Below are 20,876 nucleotides of genomic sequence, written 5' to 3' on the forward strand. Positions count from 1 at the left end.
CTACCTGGAGATTTTTCTTCCTCTTGGTCCTGGCTGTCCATCAAATAGTCACTGTCGGACAACGCCAGAAGCCCGCCCTCGCTTGATCCCTCCCCAGCGCTGGAGCTGAAGTCGGATCCACCGCTGGCACTCAGGGCGCCTTCGCTGAGGTCTGAATCATCGCTCTCTGTACGGCCAGACATAGGGCGCCTCCTACGCCTGTTTAAGGCTTTACGTCGCTTGTCCTGGTGAAACACAAGAGTAACTTTCTTGTTTCTAAGTAGGATTTGAAAACTTTGTATGGTGGAAGTATAACTAAGAGAAGTTTGCTGTAACACCATGTGAATATCTCTTTTAAAGGAACATTACAGAACTGGTTTTGCTAACAAAAAAATTGCTGGCAGTGTAAGCACTTTATGTAATCCACCATATACATAAACTGACAAATCTGTAGAAGTTTGGGATCGATCGGCCATCCGGGTCACGAGAAAATAGTGAAAAACCGATTACACATTTTGCATGACATTGATGCAAACAAAAAAATGAATAGAACGCTCACTGAGCGATAAACTCCAAACGCGAAATTAGATTATTTATTTCTCATCAAATATGACATTTCAGACAGAAATACTTCAAGGGATGTTTTCTACTATCATCATCATTAGACCGTGTAAGTTTTATGTAAATCTGTGATCTTCATGATTTTTGTTTCTTACCAATTCTGTAACGTTCCTTTAACAAAGAACCACCGGTTCTTTTCATAACCAACTCTACTTAAAGGAACGTTACAGACTAGAATTGGTCAGAAATTGGTCAGATGGCCGATCGATCTCGAACTTCTTCAGACAGGTTTGTCAGTTCATTATATGGTGGATTACATAAAGTGCTTATATGCCAGCAGCTTTTTGGCTAGCAAAACCAATTATGTAATGTTCCTTTAACCCTTAATTAGTACTGAGGAATTTACTTTTTTTCAACTACAACGCCAATGGAAGACAGATGTCACGAGGAAGAGGGGAGGTAGGGGGGATGAATACCTTTTTTGGGTGTGGACGTTTAACCGTGCCGTCACTGCATGTACCAGAGCTTTCTACTTCCTGACTATGCGTTGGGGTGAGGGTGCCTGCAATACTGAGACGTTCATTCCCTGACTCGTCGGTCTGGCTACTGCTCTCATCTATGGCCAAAACAAGGTACAAAATACAAAGACACTTTTAAGACCCGTCTACTCCTTTGTCTTCATTTATTTGCTGTATAGACACTATGTGAAGTGCCGCCATCGTGCCGCCATCGAGGAAGCCAAACATCAGGTCCCAATTTTACAGAGCTGCTTCACGGCTGATTTTGTTCTTAATATTTAAGACTCCATGTCATAGCGCTGCTAACTGAAGCACCCAAAAAGGCATGCTTACCTTCCAGTGCTTTTTGAATGAAAATGAATGACGTAACCACGCAAATGTGGTGAACGGCAAGGTGGCCGCTTACTATTCTTGATAACCTGTGAAAGACACTTATACTGTAAGTTTTTCTGCTACAGTTGGCCCGAAAATTTGCATACCGTTAAGCAGAGCTATGAAATTAGCCCCAAGCTATCTCACAGGTTCATATGTCACGTACAGCTCTCAGCCAATACTTAGTATCAACCTCCACCCTCGCAGGTACCCATTGTGAAGAGAAGCAGTTATAGTAAAGTATCTTGCTCAAGGACACTTAAGTGTCATGATCTGGACTCGAACCAACACTCCGATGAGTTAACCACCAGGGCCCAATTTCATAAAGCCTGTAACCACAAAAATTTGCTTAGCATGAAATTTCTTCCTTGGTAAAAACAGGATTACCAACCAAATTTTCATTTGTTGCATATTGCTTGATACTGATATTCAACTGTTGTTTGCTTATCCTGAACATCACGTGGAAATTTGGTTGGTAATCCTGTTTTTATAAAGGAAGAAATTTCATGCTAAGCAATTATTTGTGCTTACAGGTTTTATGAAATTGGGCCCTGAACTTGGGTTTGATACTCTAAACCACTTGGCCATGACAATAATATTGAAAACCTCAGTGAATGATACTAAAAGGATCATAAGCTGAAATAGTGCCACATTAAGTGTTTCATACCTGAACTTTCATCAGATTCCTTGATCAGTTTGGGATGCTTGGCCTCGTATAGAGCATTCTGGATTCGTTCGTTGACATGCGTTAAGAGATGAGTGAACATGGCCAGCATGAAAGCAATGGACGCCGACACCCACCTACGCTCTGCAGAAAGAAAATATCATATAACCAAGGTTTTAGTCAATCATATATCTCTAAAATATTATTAGTATTTCATCTTATCACAGCATGCAAAAGAACGATAAAAGTTTTTCCTTTGTCATTTGTTTGTGGTGGTAACTCTTTGAGTCGGGCCCTGGCCTTGGCCCAATTTCAAAATTTGCTTAGCATGGATTACCAAACTAATTTTAATTTGTTGCATATTGCTTGTTACTGGCATTCAGCTGTTGTTTGCTTATCCTGAAAATCACGTGGAAATTTGGTTGGTAATCCTGTTTATATTAAGGAAGAAATTTCATGCTAAGCAAATTTTTGTGCTTACACGCTTTATGAAATTGGGCCCAGGACTCAAACCCCCACTCTGCTGATCAGAAACACCGGAGCTCGACTCTGCTGCTCTTTTAAAACCACTCAGCCACCCACGACACGCCACAATCAATCCTAATTTTCACGCGACATCAGCTACGGTTGCGCATTCCAGCCATAGCCATTGCTGATGAAGCCATTAATTTAGACACAGCCTCAGACAACATTTGGAAATAAAAGCCCGTCCCCATTTTGGTACAATTAGAATCATTTGTTACTGCTAATGCACACAGGGAACGAGACAATGATGGCGGCCAGAGAGATCAAAACAACATTACCTTTCTTCTGCAGTTTGTATATCGTCATCAACATCATGACAAAGATCTTAAACACGAGATCGTCCGATATCGTCGACTCTTTCAGGGTGTCCCCTACTCTTGGTAAGGTGGCGGTGGCCTTTGGAAGTGGCATCGTCCGTCGATGGGTTCCGGTGTGGTACATGCACAGACTGAAATCGTGGACAACCGTCTGGCATAGAGTGGCCAGCTGCTCCTGGGAGGGCCAGGCGTTTGGTTGCAGCAGCTCTTGAAGGTACAGGAACTTGATCAGGAACTGCTTCAAATCCCTGGGTCTGTCTCGGTGATAATGACATCAGAGAGAAATCAGTGAACTCAATAATGTGTATTTCAGCGGTAGGTACAACTTGTGGACCTTACAACACAAGATGTCTGCAACCATGGGCCTCCTATTGCCCTCTTTTGTTTATACTTTTTTGCAACAGCTCCCATTGGTTTTGTACACATTTTCCAACTGTGAACCTTTCCCGAACTGTAGACCCTATTATCCTCTTTTGTTATAGGTCTCTGGTTTGAATGTGTCTATACCTACTCGCATGATTCTATACAGTATACACTGTGGACATTCCTTTGTTTTGTGCAATTAAGAAAAAGCGATCAGTCTGCTGGATTGGTTACCCCTTAATAAAGATGGTTAATAAATAAATAAACACCTGAATTCTTTTGTTTTTTTAAACCTCTCACCTTTGCATGTCTGGGGGAAGGTCACGGTTGATCTGGCGGGGAAGCTCAAGATATCTCTTAGTGTTTTGTTCCAACGTCTTCTCCAAGTTATCAATCGCCCCATCAAAAGGTATCTCTGACAACCAGCTACAGGATAAAAAACAAAACGTGATTGTTGTTTTTTTGTCTGACTAATTTTATTTGATTCCCGTACCCTTTAACACTCATACAGCATATGTACACAGTAATGGCGACTGCTGCTTGTTTCGCGATAAACTTATTGGTGTTTTTCAAAACAAAATACTGTGTTTTAAAAGGATTTTACAAAGCGTTTTAGGTACAGAGTACACAATTAGCCCTCCTACTGTCTGACCATTTACCATTCAATATCATCCACTCTTTTGAATGATGCCATGCCAACCTACACAACCCATGCAAGTTTAATGGATGGCCCTTTCCCTCGAAAGTGTGACCAGGGGCCCAATTGCATAGAGCTGCTTAAGCACAAAACTAGCTAAGCACACATAATTATGCTGACCAGAACAAGGTTACCAGCCAAAATACAATGTCACATGTACAATTTGTGACTGGTATCCTACTCATTTCTGCTAACATACAAATTTTAAGCAATATTTTGTGCTTATAAGCAGCTCTTTATAAAATTGAGCACAGAGTAGGAGGGTTAACATTCATATGAATTGGCCACAATAATGGAATACACACCATCTGAGGTAGTGGTAGGCACAATCCAGTCCCTGATGTCTGTTGCCTGCCAGTGTGCCCAGCTGATTGTGAGGCATTCCCATTGCGGGGTTCAGCAGCAGTGCTTGGTGGTAGAATCGCTCTGCTTGCCGACAGCTACGGAATCCATCAAAGTCTTGTCTGTAGCGAGCTGGGATTTAAAATGTATAACTTTTTGATAATGGTTTTTAAAATGTAGTTCTTCTACAATGTTTCATCACAATCTATTGGGCATCTAAAGTCACTCATTAATTTGATGACTTGTGAGACCCATTTAGGGTTTACAAGGTGATACAGAACAGTTTAAAGGCAACCAATACAGAAACATTGGGTCAAATTCCCATTTTTTCAAGGGATTGCACTCCTTTGGCAATTACTCCAAAAAAATGCCCAGAAGAATAATTACCATAAAACCTTAGTTGGTTAAGAGCACTGAAAAGCTGTTGATATTATACAACATTGTTACAAAACGATACGTTTAAAGTGATGTAGTTAGAGAAAGAAGTATTTTTTTCAGAAGGTTTTGAAGGGTTCCTGTACATTCAACAAAAACATGAGACTGCTGAAGACTTGCTCACCAAGATCTCCCAAGTAGATGAGACAACGATGGCAGGCTTTCTCAGACCAATCTCTGGCTTTGGCTCGCTTGCTACCTGGCGGCGGTAAAGGACCTAAGAATGAAGACACATTAAAAATGAGAACATAATTTGAAAGAAGTATAGACTAAAGTATTGATGGAGAGTTAAGCCTGGTTCATACTTCCTGCGAACACGATTGCGATACGTTTTGACGTCACAAATCCACAACAAATAATTTGCATCAGTTTGCCCTGTGCTGAACTTCTGCGAAACACTTACTGCAAAAACAGCTGTGTGAAGGCAATGAAAAGGCAATGACCAAGGACAATAGTATGTTGCCTTTGTAAAGTATCATGCCTGCCTGTTTGGATTGACAGACTTTAGGGTCACAGGGTTTAAGTACTCTTTTGTTAATCCTGGCCAGCTTGAAATGGGTTGTCTCTGTCCCTAGTTTCCTGCTCTTCCCTCTCCCACCCTGTTTCCTGTCCTTTCACAATCTACCCTACTCTATCATCTATTCTTCACATGTTTCTTGTTGTATCCAAACCTTACATGTATGTCAGTCATCTTCATTCAGGACCAGTGCTTTAGTTGACATGATTTAGCATGTTTGCCTTCGTGTAGTTCTGTTCAACATATTTGTTTTCTTCTTTCCTATAACTATAACCTTATTTGGAATTACATGTATTATTATTGTTCTTTGTGAAATGGCCGAATAACTAATAATAATAATAATATTTAAAGAATCTTGTGGGGGGCTACAAAATATCTGAAAAGGTCACTTGCAAAAGATACACAGTGTAGTCTTTGTTATATTTGAAGCTGTCAGTTTTTACTTGTGCCTTACCTCTACTGCTCCAGTGATCTCCAGCATCAACAAAGTCCACAATACCGCGTAGATTCAGTCTGTACTGCTGCTGTAGCCTCAGTAGCAGGTGATGGTAGAAGCCAGTAGCTGCCAGCAGATGGGTGTGGTAGGCACACTCCAGGGAGGATCCCGGGCGTACGTGCTGTCAAATAATAATAATAATTATTTAAAAAAATACATTTATATGAGGGTTTTGATTGTAGACCAAGTTTTTGGCCATGACATTTTTTTAATTTTTTTTTATTTATTCTTCGGACAAAACAATAAAACAAGCACAGGCTGTCCAGGGAAGGGCAAATGTCAAAAAAGTGCCATCAAAAGAGATGTGCCCTCCCAGACCTAGCTCTGGAATGAATCCCTACTCACTATGAATGAAGATGTATGTAATATAATTTACCTGCTGTAGAAGTTTCAGCTTCATTAGTCATCAAGTTTTAAAAAACAAAAAGTGAAAATCACATAGCAATGTTTTCAGAAGAGTCACGTACAATTTTTGTCTCATGAGATTAAAATAATTTTTTTGTGACATTGTTATACTCGTTTCTCAAAAAACTAAAGGAAGCTTTCTATCATCATTATCTTCAAACCACTCAAGTTTTATGTTAATATGTGGACATTGTTTTCTGGGTCATACAAAAAGTACCCAAACCCTTTAACTTAATCTCAGCTGTTGACAAGAATTACTTTTTTGTTTTTCCTGACGACACTGATGACATCATAGTAGACCTTCCTCCATAAAAGTTCCTCTGCCTTTCGTCCGTAATCCACTGGCTGGAGAAACATTAACCTCTCACACAGGTCCTTCAGTCTGACAACAAAGACACAGTCGCAGAGTTATTTTAAATGTGTTAAAGCCATTGGACCCTTTCGGTAAACAGTGTTGTCCAAGGCCCACACTTTGTGTACCACAACTTCTATATCAAATAACAAACCTGTGAAAATTTAGGCTCAATCGGTCATCGGGTCGGGAGAAAACAACGGAAAAACCCACCCTTGTTTCCGCGCGTTTTGCCGTGTCATGACATGTGTTTAAAATAAATCCGTAATTCTCGTTAACGAGAATTTATATTTTTTTGCTGTGTTCTCAAAAAGTAAAGCATTTCATGGAATAATATTTCAAGAGAAGTCTTTCACCATTGCCTTCTGTAAACCCTGTAAGTTATTTGTAAATCTGTGAACTTTTTTTTTTTCCTGAACCAAAAGGGTCCAATGGCTTTAAAGGTACAGGAAAATATAGGTAATTACTCAAAATAGTTATTAGCATAAAAACTTACTTGGCACAAGCAACGGAGAGCTGTTGATAAGACATTGTAGGAAATGGCCTTCTATGAAGTAACATAGTTTTTGAGAAAGGGGTAATTTCTCACTCAAATATCTAATTTTCAGACCTGAAGCCTTTTAGGCATTTGAAAGCACACAAAGTTGTGCAACTTGCAACTACAATGACCATTTGAGCCAAAATTTTGATAGATTTGAAATTATATGCATATGTTGAGATGTACACCATGTGAAAATACTGGTCTTTGACAATGACCAAAGGTGCCTTCAATCAAGTGCAAAACCATTTGGATGATATTGAATGGCCAGACAGCAGGATGATTAACAAATCTTTGACAAACAATATTGTAAAAACAACTCAGCTACCTACTTCATGCGGAGTTCAATAGCATCCCATTCAAAGACACTGCGGTAAGGTTGCCTGTGTCTCAAGATGTTGTCTAACTTGGCAATAATATCCTGGGCACCCCTGCAAAACAAACAATAATCAAAAGATGTTTTAGGGCCTACTTTCAAGGTTTATTGCAGAGATAATTATTTGGAGGTCATCCAGCAAATATTATTCAACAGTCTCTACTAACTAACTCAAACTTTATCAATTTCAGCTTAAGAGAAACTTCCAAGAAATGAGAAACTTTCAATGTTTTCTGACAATAGAATATGACATGACTTCAATCTTCATCCGTAATGACCAACTGCTCATCAAATTATCAGCCTTGGGCCTACGATCAAAACGCTTTTGTTTACTATTAGTATTATTGTTTACGTTTTCTAAACACCGTAAGAACCCGCAAGAACTCCCCCTGCTGGATCCATGAGCGCGACCTCACACTTTCCCTGTCAAATCAACTCCCAATCCCCCCCCCCCCCCCCCCCATCCCATGGTTAATCATTGCATTGCATGTGTCGTGTTATTGCTAATTGCTTTTGGACAAACCAAAATCAAAAAGAAAAGGGCACTGTCACCATGCACTTACCGATAAATCCGTTTAATTTGCTGTAGTTTTTCAACTTCTGGCTTCACTGTTACTTTGACTTCTTCTTGCTCCATTGTAATTTCGTGACATGTATTCGTGACAATTTATAAACACTATTTATAGTAGATAATTAATTTTCCAACACATGACAATATGCAGTGTGCACAGATAAAATAGAGACAGATGTCGGTTTCAAATGAGGGCGCTGCATGCGTGAGTTTAAACTTGTGCAAGTCCTTCTACTATTGATACGGTAAAATTTCTCTGAATCAACTTTCAAAGCGAACTTTAGTCTCCCAAAGCTTTATTATAACAATTATGGATATTAAAAAGGGAAACAGAAGTCAATCAACTCGTACCGTAACATGGGGAAGAGTTGACCAGGATACGAATTGACCCGGGGACGATTAAAGCTATAGCGCCATGGTCAAACTAGTTAAAAGAAAGGGGGAATATTAAAAATGCAAATTCCACTATTTAAAACATAATTAGATGGTGCAGTGATATTATAAACTTCCTAGTAGGTACCATGTGACATAATCAGATTGAACAACTCACAAAACACTCAGTAACATAGTGCTTATCGTTCTTTAAATAATAATGAACTTTTATTGTGACAAATTCAATTAACATTATTACATTTTATTATTATTATTAGAAAATATATTAACCATTAATTGTACAAATTGGTATCAGGCATAACCTTTATTATACAGCTGCTTGCATAACATTAAAAACAACCAAGGAATACATATCAAATGTTGAAAGCTGATTGAAAAGGTGTTAGCATTTAAAAAAAAAACAATTAGTATACATACTTATTAGTGTAGACTAAACCCTGAATTTCATAAAAAAGATTATTATTTAATAATCAGCTAAGCAAACTATTTGCAGCGAGTCATTTGTTCAGTAAAAATAGATCTTTGGTTTAAAATTGTGTACAAAAAAATAAGAGTTATACAAGATATTTATTATTATTATTAATGAGGCTATTGTCAGCAATTTAAACCTACTGCTTGTGATGGTGCATGATATTTGAGGCAGTATTAATAATGCACAGGTTGTCTGCTCAGGTCACTAATGGCAATTTCATATTTGTAATGATCAAAAGGTCATTAAATGAAAAATGCATATCAATTTGAAGAAAACAAACTGATCCAAATCAACAAATGTTTGTTTTACTTAGAAAATGTATGAATCTTTTTGCCAAACAGTTACTTTGAAGACCACTTTTGTTCAATACATCCCAACTACCAGGAGCTCCAAAATATGCAAAAGGAATTTATCAAGCCCTTACAAATTGCACTAATGACCTTATAGTTCTGAGCAGACGAGGTATTTTATTGAAAAGGGGACAAAGACATAAATAACTTTGAGTACCATAATGGTTTAAAAATATTACTGTATATAATGTATGACACTTATATTGCAGCTATCTTAGACAGCCCGGTAATCAATTGAAGATAGAGTATCCATGAGTCAAACATTAAATTTACTTTCAACTTTAATTCAAAGTTGATGACTAGTTCATCAAGTCCAATTGCATAAATGAAACTTAAAAGCAGTGCATATATTATTTGGTATTATCCCTAGCTTTGCATAATTTCATTTTTATAAAATTAAACATAATACTTCATTTGTAAATCTTTCACTCCAACTTAAAAACCCACTGTATTTCTAAAATAGAGAATTAAAGTGTACCAACTTGGAAATCAGAAATGAAAAATTGACTATTCAGTTATTTCATTCATCGATCACACACAGTGCTGGATAAATAACAACAAAACATCAGAATTGAAATATGATTGACTAATAATCACTTAAAGATAGACTTTAACTCTAACTCTTACTAACTGGGTTGGACTGGGTTCAAATCCTGTTTAAGTGACACTTGTGCATATTTTTAGAAAGAAATCTGACCCAGATTGCTTCTCTTAAGCCAGGAGTGAGTGAACACCTGTGATGAGGGTTATTGTACAAGGTGTATCCACGCAAGGGAGCCATGACTCCTGCAGGAAGGAAATAACTGGCCAGTAAGAGAAGTAAATGTCCATGTGCATATTGTTGTTCAGCAGAAATATTTTAAGCAACATTTTCTTCTTCTTAAGCAACTCTATAAAATTGGGCCCAGGTATGAGTTTTGACAAATGGCTTTACAGCCTAGGTTCCCCTCTTTTTCTAGACCTGAAACCTCCCAGATATTCCCATAATTCAGTTTGAAATCAAAAGGGTTGAAAAACTCTGTGAATCACCATAAAATAATGTAAAACTACAGGTTTTGGACCGAATGAGGACTGTTTCGATCTCCCTTTTGTGACTGCTTCACTTCTTTCAAATAAAATTAAAGGCTCAAGGTGACTTTGAGAAGATCTTGCAATCAGGGGGAAAAACCTGAGAAATCAAACACCGATATACCGATAATGACCAGGGCCCAGTTTCATAAAGCCTGTATTTTGCTAAACACAGAATAATATTGCTTAGCAGAACCAGGCTACCAGCCCATTAAATGAAGTTTGCATTGTTGTGACCGGTGCCCAGCTCGATTTTTGCTTAGCAAAGAAATTTTTCGAGCAGTATTTTCTGCTTAATAGCTTTATGAAATTGGGCCCTAAAGATGGCGATGGGGAAGTTAGTGGAAATCTCAGTTGTAAACATGGGAGGGAAAAACCCAGAGTGGGGTATGGAAAACCCAGACAGGGGTAAAACAAAACACGCAATCAGCAAAAGAGACTGAAAGAAAACCCAATCCACATGAAAAGGCTCCAGTCCAAGGTGGGATAAGCTGTGAGGGTGTGAACCCGAAACCGCCAAGAATCACCCACTTATTCAGCTTTAACCATCTTTGCCTTTGATGGATAAGACCACAGCATGTAGTACTGAACCAGCCCCGAGAAGACTCCAGACAAACTTGGCAGCTGCATATGGGAAGAAATAATCCAGGTTTGTTAAAAGTTGGAAACTGCCAAGGTTGCTTAAACTCAATAAGCCATTTGCACGTTAGATTTCAATATTGTCTGGTACAATGACATGCTTGATCAGGAGTTACCACTTCAATTTTAATTTCTCAGACTATAGAGACAATCATTCAAGGCTTAGCCCGCTTGTAATTGTATCAATTTTTACCAAAATTGTTGACAAAAATGAAAGACTAATCTACCCGGTTACCCCCTTGAAATTATATCAAATTTCCCCATCATTTTTAACATTAAATGCAAGGCAATGTGTCCCTTTCACATCAGACAAATTTGCTTGTTAATTCCCAAGAATATTTGGTTGACATTTTCACACTTGCCTGGCAATCTCTGGGGAAATGTACACATTCTGTGAACTAGCTACCTATGCTTTAGTGAAGGTTAAGAGAGTTAACCACAGGGCTACTGTGGGTGAGGTGGGTTTTTTTTCTCAAGAAAATTGAATCATTTGCAAAATGACCAAATGGATTTGGCAGTGGTGTTGCCACTGCTGCAACATTCAGAGAGATTTTTGTACCACAAGCAGGAAGATATTTAAAATCACATTCAATATAACGGGGGAAACAATTCCACTAATAAGGAAGGTTTTCAAATTTGATCATCAGATCATGGACAGATTGTTTTATTCAAGGGAGTTTCTGCAGAATCAGGGAGGGTTGGCAGTGCTGATGGTATAAATCCCCAGGGATTTCCTGGGGTTCTATCTCATGAAACTAGTGTGAAAAAGGGCTGTGGACGGCAAATGCAATTGAACTCACAGTAAGCACAAGGTCATCGACTGCTATACCGTACAGCACCCATAAGCAGGACGTAACAAAAATTGCAGTGGCGATGGAAAATGACAGGCCCTCGCTTGACTGCCTCTTAAGCATGTCGCCCTGTTGGATACAGACAACATCACAAAACAAAAAGCATGCAAGTAAACATAAGAAAGCAGCAACAAAAATAATACTACAAAATAATTGCTAAACTTTAAAAACAACATGCCAAGATAGGAAGGTTGTTGTGAGAGGACAGCCAAAAAAAGAAACACAAAGTAAAAAGAGATTCGGACTTAGGAATGTACTTGTTAGGTCTATTATAAGCAGAATCTCTTGAATAATAACAGTGCTCTTTATTTATAACAAAAGCTGACTGTTATGACATCAAAAGCAAACTATTCATTGCATTTTTGTTTCTCCAGGCCTGAAATTACACAGAGGCAATGGATTCTGTTTCCCCTTGTCATGGCCTTGGTCCCCCTTCAAAGGTTTCCCACATCCTTTAAGATGTTCCGATGAATATGCCCTGTGCAACATGAAAATGGGCTTGCCCTCTCAAAGAAAACAAATTTCAGGCCTGTTTATGTGTCACATCCATTGTATAGAGACTTACCACACTAGCTATGGGAGCAAGATTCATGCCAGTTATAAGGACACCGACAACGAGGCCGAGTTGTGCCTCAACGGAAGATGGCTCACGGACGAACCCTGTCAGATAAAAGTAGAAACTGAAAATGGCGACACCTGAAATCATCAGCTGGCGGGAGGTTTTCCCCTACAATCACAAGGGTGAAAAAGAAAAAAAATTACTACCAAAATAATGAAACACTTCTGGGTCTGGATTCTCATTGCTCTTATTAGAGCCAAACGAAAAGAGAAAAGACAATTAAGAAATTTAAGTTTTAGATGTGGGAGGAAACCCCAGATAATTATTCCAGGGAAAACCCAGGCACACAGTGCCCCTGTAGGGATTCAAACGGGGGTCCCAGAGGTGGAAGCGAGGCAAGACACCACTACACTAAACTGACCGCTGTATCATCAACTTCGGCATAATCCCACCACCTGCCTAGGCCTACCATATGAACGTGGCGTGTTGTGGCTGAGCAGTCTAGTTCACTTGACCCAAGCTATGGTGTTGTCAGCAGCAGAGTGTGGGTTTGAATCCCAATCATGACACTTGTGCTCTTGAGCAAGGTACTTAAACATAATTGCTTCATGATAGGTAAGGAAGGTAGTACATTCTGCTCTACCAGCACCTAGTGGTGGATGATACCCATGCCTATATCCTTACGGACTGTGAAGGGGTAATTCTGTTTCAGCCCCAGGAGTAGATGGCAATGGCAAGTTCAAGTGTTGCCATCACCTTTTCTATCATATTTTCTAGCTATGCAAGAATTAGACCGGTAAAAACCCCCAAAATAAAACGTACCACTTCACTACTAAAAAAGAGAAAGAGCGAGACGTAGATAGTACTCATGATGATTCCAACACCGCTAACAGTCAGCAGAACGCTATCAGCCCTCATCATTGCATAGCATATGCCACCTGTATTACTGAGAATAAGAGTAAAAAGAAAACCTCAATATCACAAGAACCGCTAAAGCCAAAATTATCGCTCACAAGTTAAAGTCAAATCCCAAACCTGCCATGGCTCCTGTTGCCCCTGGTCTTGGCTTCAGTGCCCCTTTCAAAAGTTTTCCATTGACTCTTAGTTTTTTTTAATGGAAGTGCCCTTTGCAAAATAAAAATGGCCTCGCCTTTTCAAGGTTGAAATTCCAGCCCTGAGAACAATCATTCTTTACTACGATTACAAATGATATTTCATTAAATTTGGCAGTTCTTCATAATTTGTTAGAAGAGAGGGCGAGGCAATTTTCATTTTGCAAAAGGGCAAATCAAGTTTATGGGAAACTTTAGTTAGAAGCTCACCAAGTTTCATTTTTACGTGAAACAAAATTTGGAACATAGAAAAAGGAACATATAATAATTATGTTGAAATATCGTTTTCAAGGGGTTTAAATTCAGACAAAACAAATAATTTTATTTTTACCTTACAAAGCCTGCCAAAAAAGGTAAAAAAGGCACAGAATGGGTACTTCCTTTACGGATGATGTCCATGAAGACGGGCCTGTATTACGAAATTTAAAACGAAGGAACAAAGCATTTTAAACATAGTATTTTGTATTCTGAATACAGTCAAGAGGTTGTTGTGAAAACTAAAGGAAACTTTTCGTATCTTAGCTGCCACCACTTTTTCACAAATTTTTACAAAAAGGAATAAATAATATTTTATTTCACATTTTATTTCGAAATGAAAATGGCACAATACAGAAAATTTTCCTCCTCAACTCAACCTGTTTTGGTAGAATGCCATGAATGTTGCTTTTCTAGGGCAGAAATTGGTGGCGAGGTCGTAAACAAATTTGGCTCTTCCTTGCATCAGCATTTCATGCTCATTACTACAAATGTTGACATTTATCATTATCAAATTAAATTTATTTCAAATTAAATTGAAACTCTTCTTTAAATAAGTAGGGGACCATTCTCAGTTTACCCACCGGCCCAACCAAACCAGAAGTTGCAGAACTCGAACCTCAGCTCCGAAACCCCAAATGTTATCTTTCTTTTAACAGTCATTGAAAACCTCCATGTTGAAACTTTTCCGAGCTTAATTTTATATAAAAAAAAACAATAATTATCAGAAAATAAAATCAGACCTTTTGTTATTTATTGTATTTTAAAAATAAAAGTTTACAAAAAACAAGCCTCATTTCAATTGTTTTAAACTTACATTCCTCCAAAGTTGCTGGCTATTGTTACACAAATAGTAACTCTGGACAAAAGCAACACCCAATCCATTTTTTGTTTTTTGATTTTGTTGGCGAACTTGAGCTGCAGATGGTCAACAAGTTTTTACGCACACGTGGAATCGGATGGATGTACATGCATGGTACATGTACATGGACGTAAGCACTGTGTGGATGGGCGTGTGTCAAAAGAGGGAACATGAGAATCCAGGGCCTGTAACACTTGGTGGCGCTGTCCTCGGAAATAAACATAGGTTAGGCCGTATCCGAAACGGCGACTTCGGCTACAGCTACGGCTAGATCGCGTGCGTCTGCCTATTCTTCAACACTGGTAGACGTGCTGATCTAGACGTAGCTGTAGCCGAAGTCGTCGTTTCGGACACGGCCTATTAGACCTTGTCGCAAATATCAATGCGCAAGCGCAGACTGTTGAATGAGGTGCATTGTGGGATAGATATGGATCAAACTTGGATACCAGCTAGACCACAATGCACCTAATTCCAAGCTTTACGCGCGCGCCCCAAACACAACTAGCTACTTTTATTTTGCCCTTCAACATTGGAGAGAAATTCCAAGTTCTTACAATTTGATTAGCCTTTCGGAAATGAACTTCCAGTTAGAAAAAAAGTTCCTCCCCACGAGCATAAATATTGTTGTGTTTATAAACCAGAAGTTCTTGTGTTGATGTGCTCGGAACTATCTTCAAAAAAAGGGTTGAGATTTACAAAAATAACATACATCTGGCCAGCACAGAAATGTCCTTATGGAAGGCTTGTTTATTAAAAAGAAAATCAATAAATAATATTTTAACATTACATTAATAGTACATTATTTGGTAGACAAAACTATCAATAACAAAGTCTTTTTAAGAACTTGAAGTGCAGGAGGTAAATGAGTTGGGATTGTTTTTTTAATTAAACACCAGTCTTCTTTTTTCCAGTTTTTCTAAATCTTCAAGGATCTATGCCTTTTCATGGTGTAATTCTTTCTAACACTCATAAATGAACCCTTTGAATTTGTTTACAATTTTATCTTCCTGTCAAAAACCGTCTACTAGACATGGTTTTAACCAAATTAAACCATAACTCTTAAAAAAAAAACATAATTTAAACATCTTTGGGGGAAGATAAGCAGAAAATGTGTTTGCTACATTAGACAAACAACACAAAAACTGTAAACACTTTATAAAAATGAGCACTGTTTTCCTTTTTAGCTTTGTTTTAAAACAAAACAATGCTTTTTCTGGTATTTTGTGCACTCTGATGTGCTTTGAATTTTGTGAAACCAGAGTACGAACGAGTGTTTGGTAAAAGTTTATGGGGTCAGGTCCAATAAATGGAAATAATCCTCCAAAACAAAGGGTCTGAACATATTGATGGCTGCCAGTCGTTATTTTTAACCCCGAATAGCAATATACTGGACCAATTAGTCAACTTTGAATGCATAATATAACTTGACTGCAGTTGTTTTTCCCGGACTTATAAAAAAAGAAGATTTTATTTTAACTTAAAAATGCCGGATGGTGTAGTAACTGCATTCGAGTCCATAATTCTACACGAGCTTGAAGGCCCAACAGGCCCACTATGACAAAATAGATGAAGGGTTTTAAACATAATTTAAAGTACATGTAACTCCTATGCTTCAATGACCGTTAGCTCTTTTGGTTATAATACAAATACAAGGCAAGGAGCACCAGAACAAAAGCCAGCCAGAAATCTATGCCTGGTTGCAACGAGAAAACAAGCTTGGAGAGGACCGTGTTGACCACCATAGCGCAGGAGATGACGAAAAGACGCAGAATGTTACTGCCATGTTTCATTATGACAGACATGATCAGGCCAATCACTGCCTGAAAATAGAGAAAACAATAAAAAACTTCTTTTTTATCATGCCATATATTATTTTGCTTACAAGTATTGTTTTTTTGTACCGCCTGTATCAATGCACTGTTTTTTTTTTCATAATGCAAGAACTCGGGAAAGTAACAAGCAGAAAGTTCTTAAGCCACATCAGTGTAAGGGTAAAAGTAAACTATATTGAGGACATACAGGATGAAAAAGTGATGGGCAAACTCTGCCAGGCCTACCTGGGAGATGATAATAACGAAAGTCCAAGTTGAATAGCCATCGAAAAACCTCACTTCACTGGAGCCCCATGTTGAATAGTAAAACGCCACAAGGTTAAACGTAACACCATACAGATACAAGTGCAGATTTTGAAGATGCAGTGAGGACTGAAAGAAAAGTCGAAGGTGAATATGGTTAATATTGTATAATAGTGAAATAAATAATAAATAAAAATAGCATTGGTTAGGGGGCCATCGAAAAGTTCCAATAATTTCAGGGTCAAAAAAGAGTATGACGGGGAGGGAGGAGTCGGAGACTACATACAAGGCCTGGAACGACACGGAGGCCAAGGCCTCTGATGCCATTGGTCTTGGCCTTGGTGCCCTTTCAAAGTTTCCCATAGACTTAAGGATTTCCAAATGGTAGCGCCCTGTAAAAAATGAAAATAGTCATGCCCTCTCAGGCCTTTAAAAGGTGTGTCAAATGTTCACTGCAGTCAAATTTCACTTGTGGTTTTTTTTTTATCACTCTCCAGTGACTGATCCATTCTAACCCCCAAAAAATTACTAAAAAATATTAAAACAAAAAAATTCATTGTCACATTAAGCATTTTAAGGCTTGAACTTTAAGCCTAAATGAATGATTGTTGAAATAAAAATATTTTGAAGAAAAAAAGCATAACAAACAAACATACCTGTGAATGCCATTTGAGTATAAACTCAGTCGTGATGCCTGCCGCACCCGATACGATACAGTACACCGCCATTAGCAGGATACCGGTGAAGGTAACAAAGACCTCCCTTGTGTTATGGGAACCTGTAGAAGATTGTTGAACTTCTGCACCACTGTAGCTGGAGATACAAAACAGAACATTTAAGACATTTTATGAGCGTAAGGACCCGTACCTGCTCAATTTCAATATAAGTTTTAACAATGAACCTGCTAGTTAGTCGGTATTATCAGATCAATAAGTTTTTCCTTTATTTCTGGAAAATCATTCCACAAGGTTCAGACATAATATTTTACCCTTGGAAAATAGTGGGAACTTTTTATTGAGTACAAGCAAGGGCTGACCTTAATGTGGAGTAGGCTTTGATAGGCATTTCAAGTCATTTCATGTACAAACTTTCCTGAGGAAAAAAACTTAAGAAATCACAAGTATCTTCATTCAACAGGTTAAGAAAGGTTCAATTCTATGTTAAGAAAAGGTAAATTCTATATAAATCTGTCTTTCTTTGCACAAATTTTGCTTTGTTCAACCCAAAATTATTAAAAGTTTACCCAATCAGTTTCCTTGATTTTTTTTTTTACTTGATATTTCATTTTAGCAAGTGTAGCCAAACTCACCACATTCCTGCAACCGCTAATAAACTAACTGCAAACCACTGTCTCCAAGCAAACTTCTTCTTGAATATTAACCGATAAAAAACTGCCGTAGTGACGATCTTCATGTTACCGAGGACCTGTAATTTAAAAGCAGCAGACGCAACGAGGGATTAGTGAAACATTTAAAAGCGCTGTCATTTTGGACATTAAACCCAGAGTAACATCCCAGAATTTGAGTTAGGAGGATAAAATCAATGAGCTTATGAGCCCAGGAAGGGGTGGGACCGAAAGTAACTTGTGTGTTCCCCACAACCCCCATTCCAAAGACAATTAAATTAGGATGCATCATTCAAAATAGCGTTCAAAGTATCAACATTGCAGCCATAGGTCAGAGGAAGACCTATTATTCGCTGAGAGCAGGCCTAGAATTACACGAAGGCAACAGAGGTCATGACCTTCATTGCCCTGGTATGTGCCTTGGTGCCCCTTGAAAAGTTTCCTTTAGGCTAGACTTTCCAATGGATGTGACCTTTGCAAAATGAGTATGGCCTTATGCTCTTGAAGATGGAATTCTATACCTTTGAGATAACTTACTGTGAGAGTTGTAAGCGACCGTTTTTACCTCGGGGGCCTAAAATGTAAACAAGGAATCGACTACAGTCCGTTTCCTTTCCTACCCAGGCCTGATCCTTCAGGGAGGCAACGAAGGTGATTGCCTCCATGCCCCGGGTCATTGCCTTGGTGCCCTTGAAATGCTTCAGTAGAAATTCACAATGTCTCACAGGGTGCCCTTTACCTAGGAGAAAATGCCTTGGTGCCCTTGCCCTTTAAAAAAACGAAGCATCCTGCCATACCTGAGAACTTGCAGGGTCCATATGATCGGGGACATGGACGATGATGTTGTTGTTGATTCCATACAGCACAGCTGGCATTGCATAGAGGAGACTGTTAACCCAAGTCCAACTTTGATGATCCTTGCTCCGTTGATTCAGCATTGGTGAAGGAGGCTGGTGAGTAGCTCCAAAGTACATCATCAACGACAGGACTAACTTTTTTCATAAGAATAAAGAATAGTTTTAGCCGATAGACACATGTTTAGTAAACACTTGGCTAAACATGGCGAATTAGACTTGCCCGAGAAATCTATGCTAAATTTAAGCATACATACTGAACATTTAACAGGTTGGCAAACAAACACCGTTGTGTTTGACAAACACTATGTAGTGTTTCCGTATAATGCTAGACATGCATTGATGAAAGTATTATTTGCCACTAGTTTGGTAATAATTCAACAATTTCTTACTCAAGTAAAATAAAAAATCACATAAATTATGTTTTTGGCCGCATGCCCTAAAAAAAGTCTCAAAAGTCTAATTTACCTTTACTGCTTCAATCATGACCACAACTGAGGTTGACTGGAATGGAATCTTGCCATCTACCTTACACAGGTTCAATAAAATTGAGTGTGAGCCATAAATTAACACCCTGTAAATTGTAAAACAAAAATCAGAGTGTCACTGTCAGTAAAATAGAATGCCTGAAGTATCTACTATACTAGATTTTTGTGGACAAATAATGTTGCGAGAGCTGGCCCTCGTGAGACTACTGCATGCTCTGGCGACTATGGTCTCATCAATTCGCGAGCAGTCTGGGAGCTACTCCTAGAACTATGCAGTTCGTTCCGCTACCGGACGATAGCGGAACGAACCTCATCATACATGTAGTTCTAGGAGTATCTGAGAGCCAGCAGCCTCGCGCACTTTGAACGATACAACAACTTTTTGAAATCATGGCAAAACAACATTATGAGGTTTCAATCAGCTGCTCAGTCTGTACATTCTATTTTACAATACAGTTCCTCTGCTTTTCGCATGAGATGGCGAGAGGGAGAGTTTCATTTTGGGAATTTGGGGAATTTTCCTTTTTAATCACAATTTACACAGTAACAACACTTTCTTCCTGCAGGTACAAAAAACACCAATTCCACAACTCAAATCAAAGGCAAGACTATAATAATATAATAGCCTATTGTATAGGGCCTATATAGACTACCTATATGGCAAAAAAAAAAATATCTAAAAAAAGGAAATATTAAATATATTTATCTTTAATTATGTACTACTTCTAGATAAGGCTCCCAGCTCTCGGGGGTGCCTTATACTGTTTCTAGAAGTAAATTATAACTAGGTCTAGGCCCCCTACATTTATTATTTATAAAAAAAAAACAGATATAATATTTTAAACTTTAATTTAAAGTCCAACAGCAACACCAACATTATTAATATAAAGTTAAACAATTAAAAACATCAAATTCAAATAAATCCTTTAAAAAATAGGTGGCCGGTTGCAGAACAGAAATTTCATGCTTGTTGATATAATTATAATATATTATTATTATATATTACTCAGCTTGACTTGAGTGGCCTAGCTCTGAATCCTTGAGCTCTGTCAGCCACGCCCACACCACACCACCACACATTCAAATCACACACTGGCACCTTGGTCCTGGACTGTACTACAGTTACAGTACTGTTGTTGAGTGCATGCTTCTACCATGGAGGAATAAATTAGTCCTCCATGCTTCTACTCATCAGTCACTGTACAGTGTACTGAACACGGTGATCCTCGACTTCTTTCAGTTTCAACATTACAAATCACTTACCCAACAGCAAGCAGAGCTATCCATGTAATCTTCTCTTTTGCTTTCATCACCAATTGAGGTTTTTCCCTCACCCTCACACCCATGGCGTTCTCACAAAAACGTCTCACGACTACTTTTTTTACAAGTTTTCAAAATGGGGGCCTACAATGTGTGTTGAACCTCGTGTGCAGTATAGTCTTTATGGTGATCGGACCCACGTACATTTTGCGCAGCAACGTTGAAGAACAAACATCAAACCGGATGCAAAGGTTGAAGGGGAATA

At 38.5% G+C, this 20,876-nt stretch overlaps 3 protein-coding genes across 5 annotated transcripts in view; all 3 read right to left on the reverse strand.

Moving 5' to 3' along the window:
* The window catches only part of LOC117295977 (protein SMG5-like), a 45,193-nt gene extending 37,013 nt beyond the window's left edge, over nucleotides 1–8,180 (reverse strand). The window contains exons 1-11 of one of the 2 annotated variants that reach the window (XM_033778803.1): nucleotides 8,021–8,180; nucleotides 7,414–7,512; nucleotides 6,450–6,573; nucleotides 5,745–5,907; nucleotides 4,898–4,990; nucleotides 4,302–4,470; nucleotides 3,600–3,725; nucleotides 2,898–3,190; nucleotides 2,098–2,238; nucleotides 1,017–1,156; nucleotides 5–224 (exon numbers count right to left, since the gene is read on the reverse strand). In XM_033778803.1, coding sequence (XP_033634694.1) covers nucleotides 5–224; nucleotides 1,017–1,156; nucleotides 2,098–2,238; nucleotides 2,898–3,190; nucleotides 3,600–3,725; nucleotides 4,302–4,470; nucleotides 4,898–4,990; nucleotides 5,745–5,907; nucleotides 6,450–6,573; nucleotides 7,414–7,512; nucleotides 8,021–8,094 — 1,642 coding nt within the window. In that variant the 5' untranslated portion in view covers nucleotides 8,095–8,180. The remainder of the gene's footprint in view (nucleotides 1–4; nucleotides 225–1,016; nucleotides 1,157–2,097; nucleotides 2,239–2,897; nucleotides 3,191–3,599; nucleotides 3,726–4,301; nucleotides 4,471–4,897; nucleotides 4,991–5,744; nucleotides 5,908–6,449; nucleotides 6,574–7,413; nucleotides 7,513–8,020) is intronic. The other variant, XM_033778804.1, reaches the window with a different exon arrangement.
* A 444-nt stretch (nucleotides 8,181–8,624) lies between these two features.
* Nucleotides 8,625–14,746, reverse strand: LOC117296192 (sugar transporter SWEET1-like). Of its 2 annotated transcripts, XM_033779086.1 has the most exons (6): nucleotides 14,545–14,746; nucleotides 13,804–13,881; nucleotides 13,183–13,306; nucleotides 12,367–12,528; nucleotides 11,751–11,870; nucleotides 8,625–10,935 (listed from the first exon to the last, which is right to left on the reverse strand). In XM_033779086.1, the coding sequence occupies exons 1-6, from the start codon at nucleotides 14,610–14,612 to the stop codon at nucleotides 10,843–10,845; spliced, it is 645 nt and encodes a 214-aa protein (XP_033634977.1). In that variant the 5' UTR covers nucleotides 14,613–14,746; the 3' UTR covers nucleotides 8,625–10,842. The 2 variants fall into 2 exon arrangements, with proteins under 2 accessions (XP_033634977.1, XP_033634978.1); XM_033779087.1 differs by lacking the exon at nucleotides 11,751–11,870.
* Nucleotides 14,747–15,318: 572 nt separating this feature from the next.
* On the reverse strand, nucleotides 15,319–20,781 carry LOC117296004 (probable UDP-sugar transporter protein SLC35A4). The gene is made up of 7 exons (XM_033778836.1): nucleotides 20,615–20,781; nucleotides 19,332–19,437; nucleotides 18,807–19,001; nucleotides 17,974–18,089; nucleotides 17,321–17,477; nucleotides 16,647–16,793; nucleotides 15,319–16,409 (listed from the first exon to the last, which is right to left on the reverse strand). The coding sequence occupies exons 1-7, from the start codon at nucleotides 20,695–20,697 to the stop codon at nucleotides 16,212–16,214; spliced, it is 1,002 nt and encodes a 333-aa protein (XP_033634727.1). The 5' UTR covers nucleotides 20,698–20,781; the 3' UTR covers nucleotides 15,319–16,211.
* Nucleotides 20,782–20,876: the final 95 nt, after the last annotated feature.

This window comes from Asterias rubens, chromosome 10 (assembly GCF_902459465.1).
Source record: "Asterias rubens chromosome 10, eAstRub1.3, whole genome shotgun sequence".
Taxonomy (NCBI): domain Eukaryota; kingdom Metazoa; phylum Echinodermata; class Asteroidea; order Forcipulatida; family Asteriidae; genus Asterias; species Asterias rubens.

Excerpts from the sequence above, each read along its gene's own strand:
- LOC117296192 (XM_033779086.1), bottom strand. The coding sequence starts at position 14,612 with ATGGATTGGGTGTTGCTTTTGTCCAGAGTTACTATTTGTGTAACAATA. Across the intron at positions 13,882-14,544 it reads GCCAGCAACTTTGGAGGAAT|GCCCGTCTTCATGGACATCA; the intron begins GTAAGTTTAAAA and ends TTCGTAATACAG. Across the intron at positions 11,871-12,366 it reads TTGCTCCCATAGCTAGTGTG|GGCGACATGCTTAAGAGGCA; the intron begins GTAAGTCTCTAT and ends TGTATCCAACAG.
- LOC117296004 (XM_033778836.1), bottom strand. The coding sequence starts at position 20,697 with ATGGGTGTGAGGGTGAGGGAAAAACCTCAATTGGTGATGAAAGCAAAA. Across the intron at positions 17,478-17,973 it reads TTAGCGGTTGCAGGAATGTG|CTACAGTGGTGCAGAAGTTC; the intron begins GTGAGTTTGGCT and ends TTGTATCTCCAG. Across the intron at positions 16,410-16,646 it reads TCGTTATTATCATCTCCCAG|GCAGTGATTGGCCTGATCAT; the intron begins GTAGGCCTGGCA and ends CTCTATTTTCAG.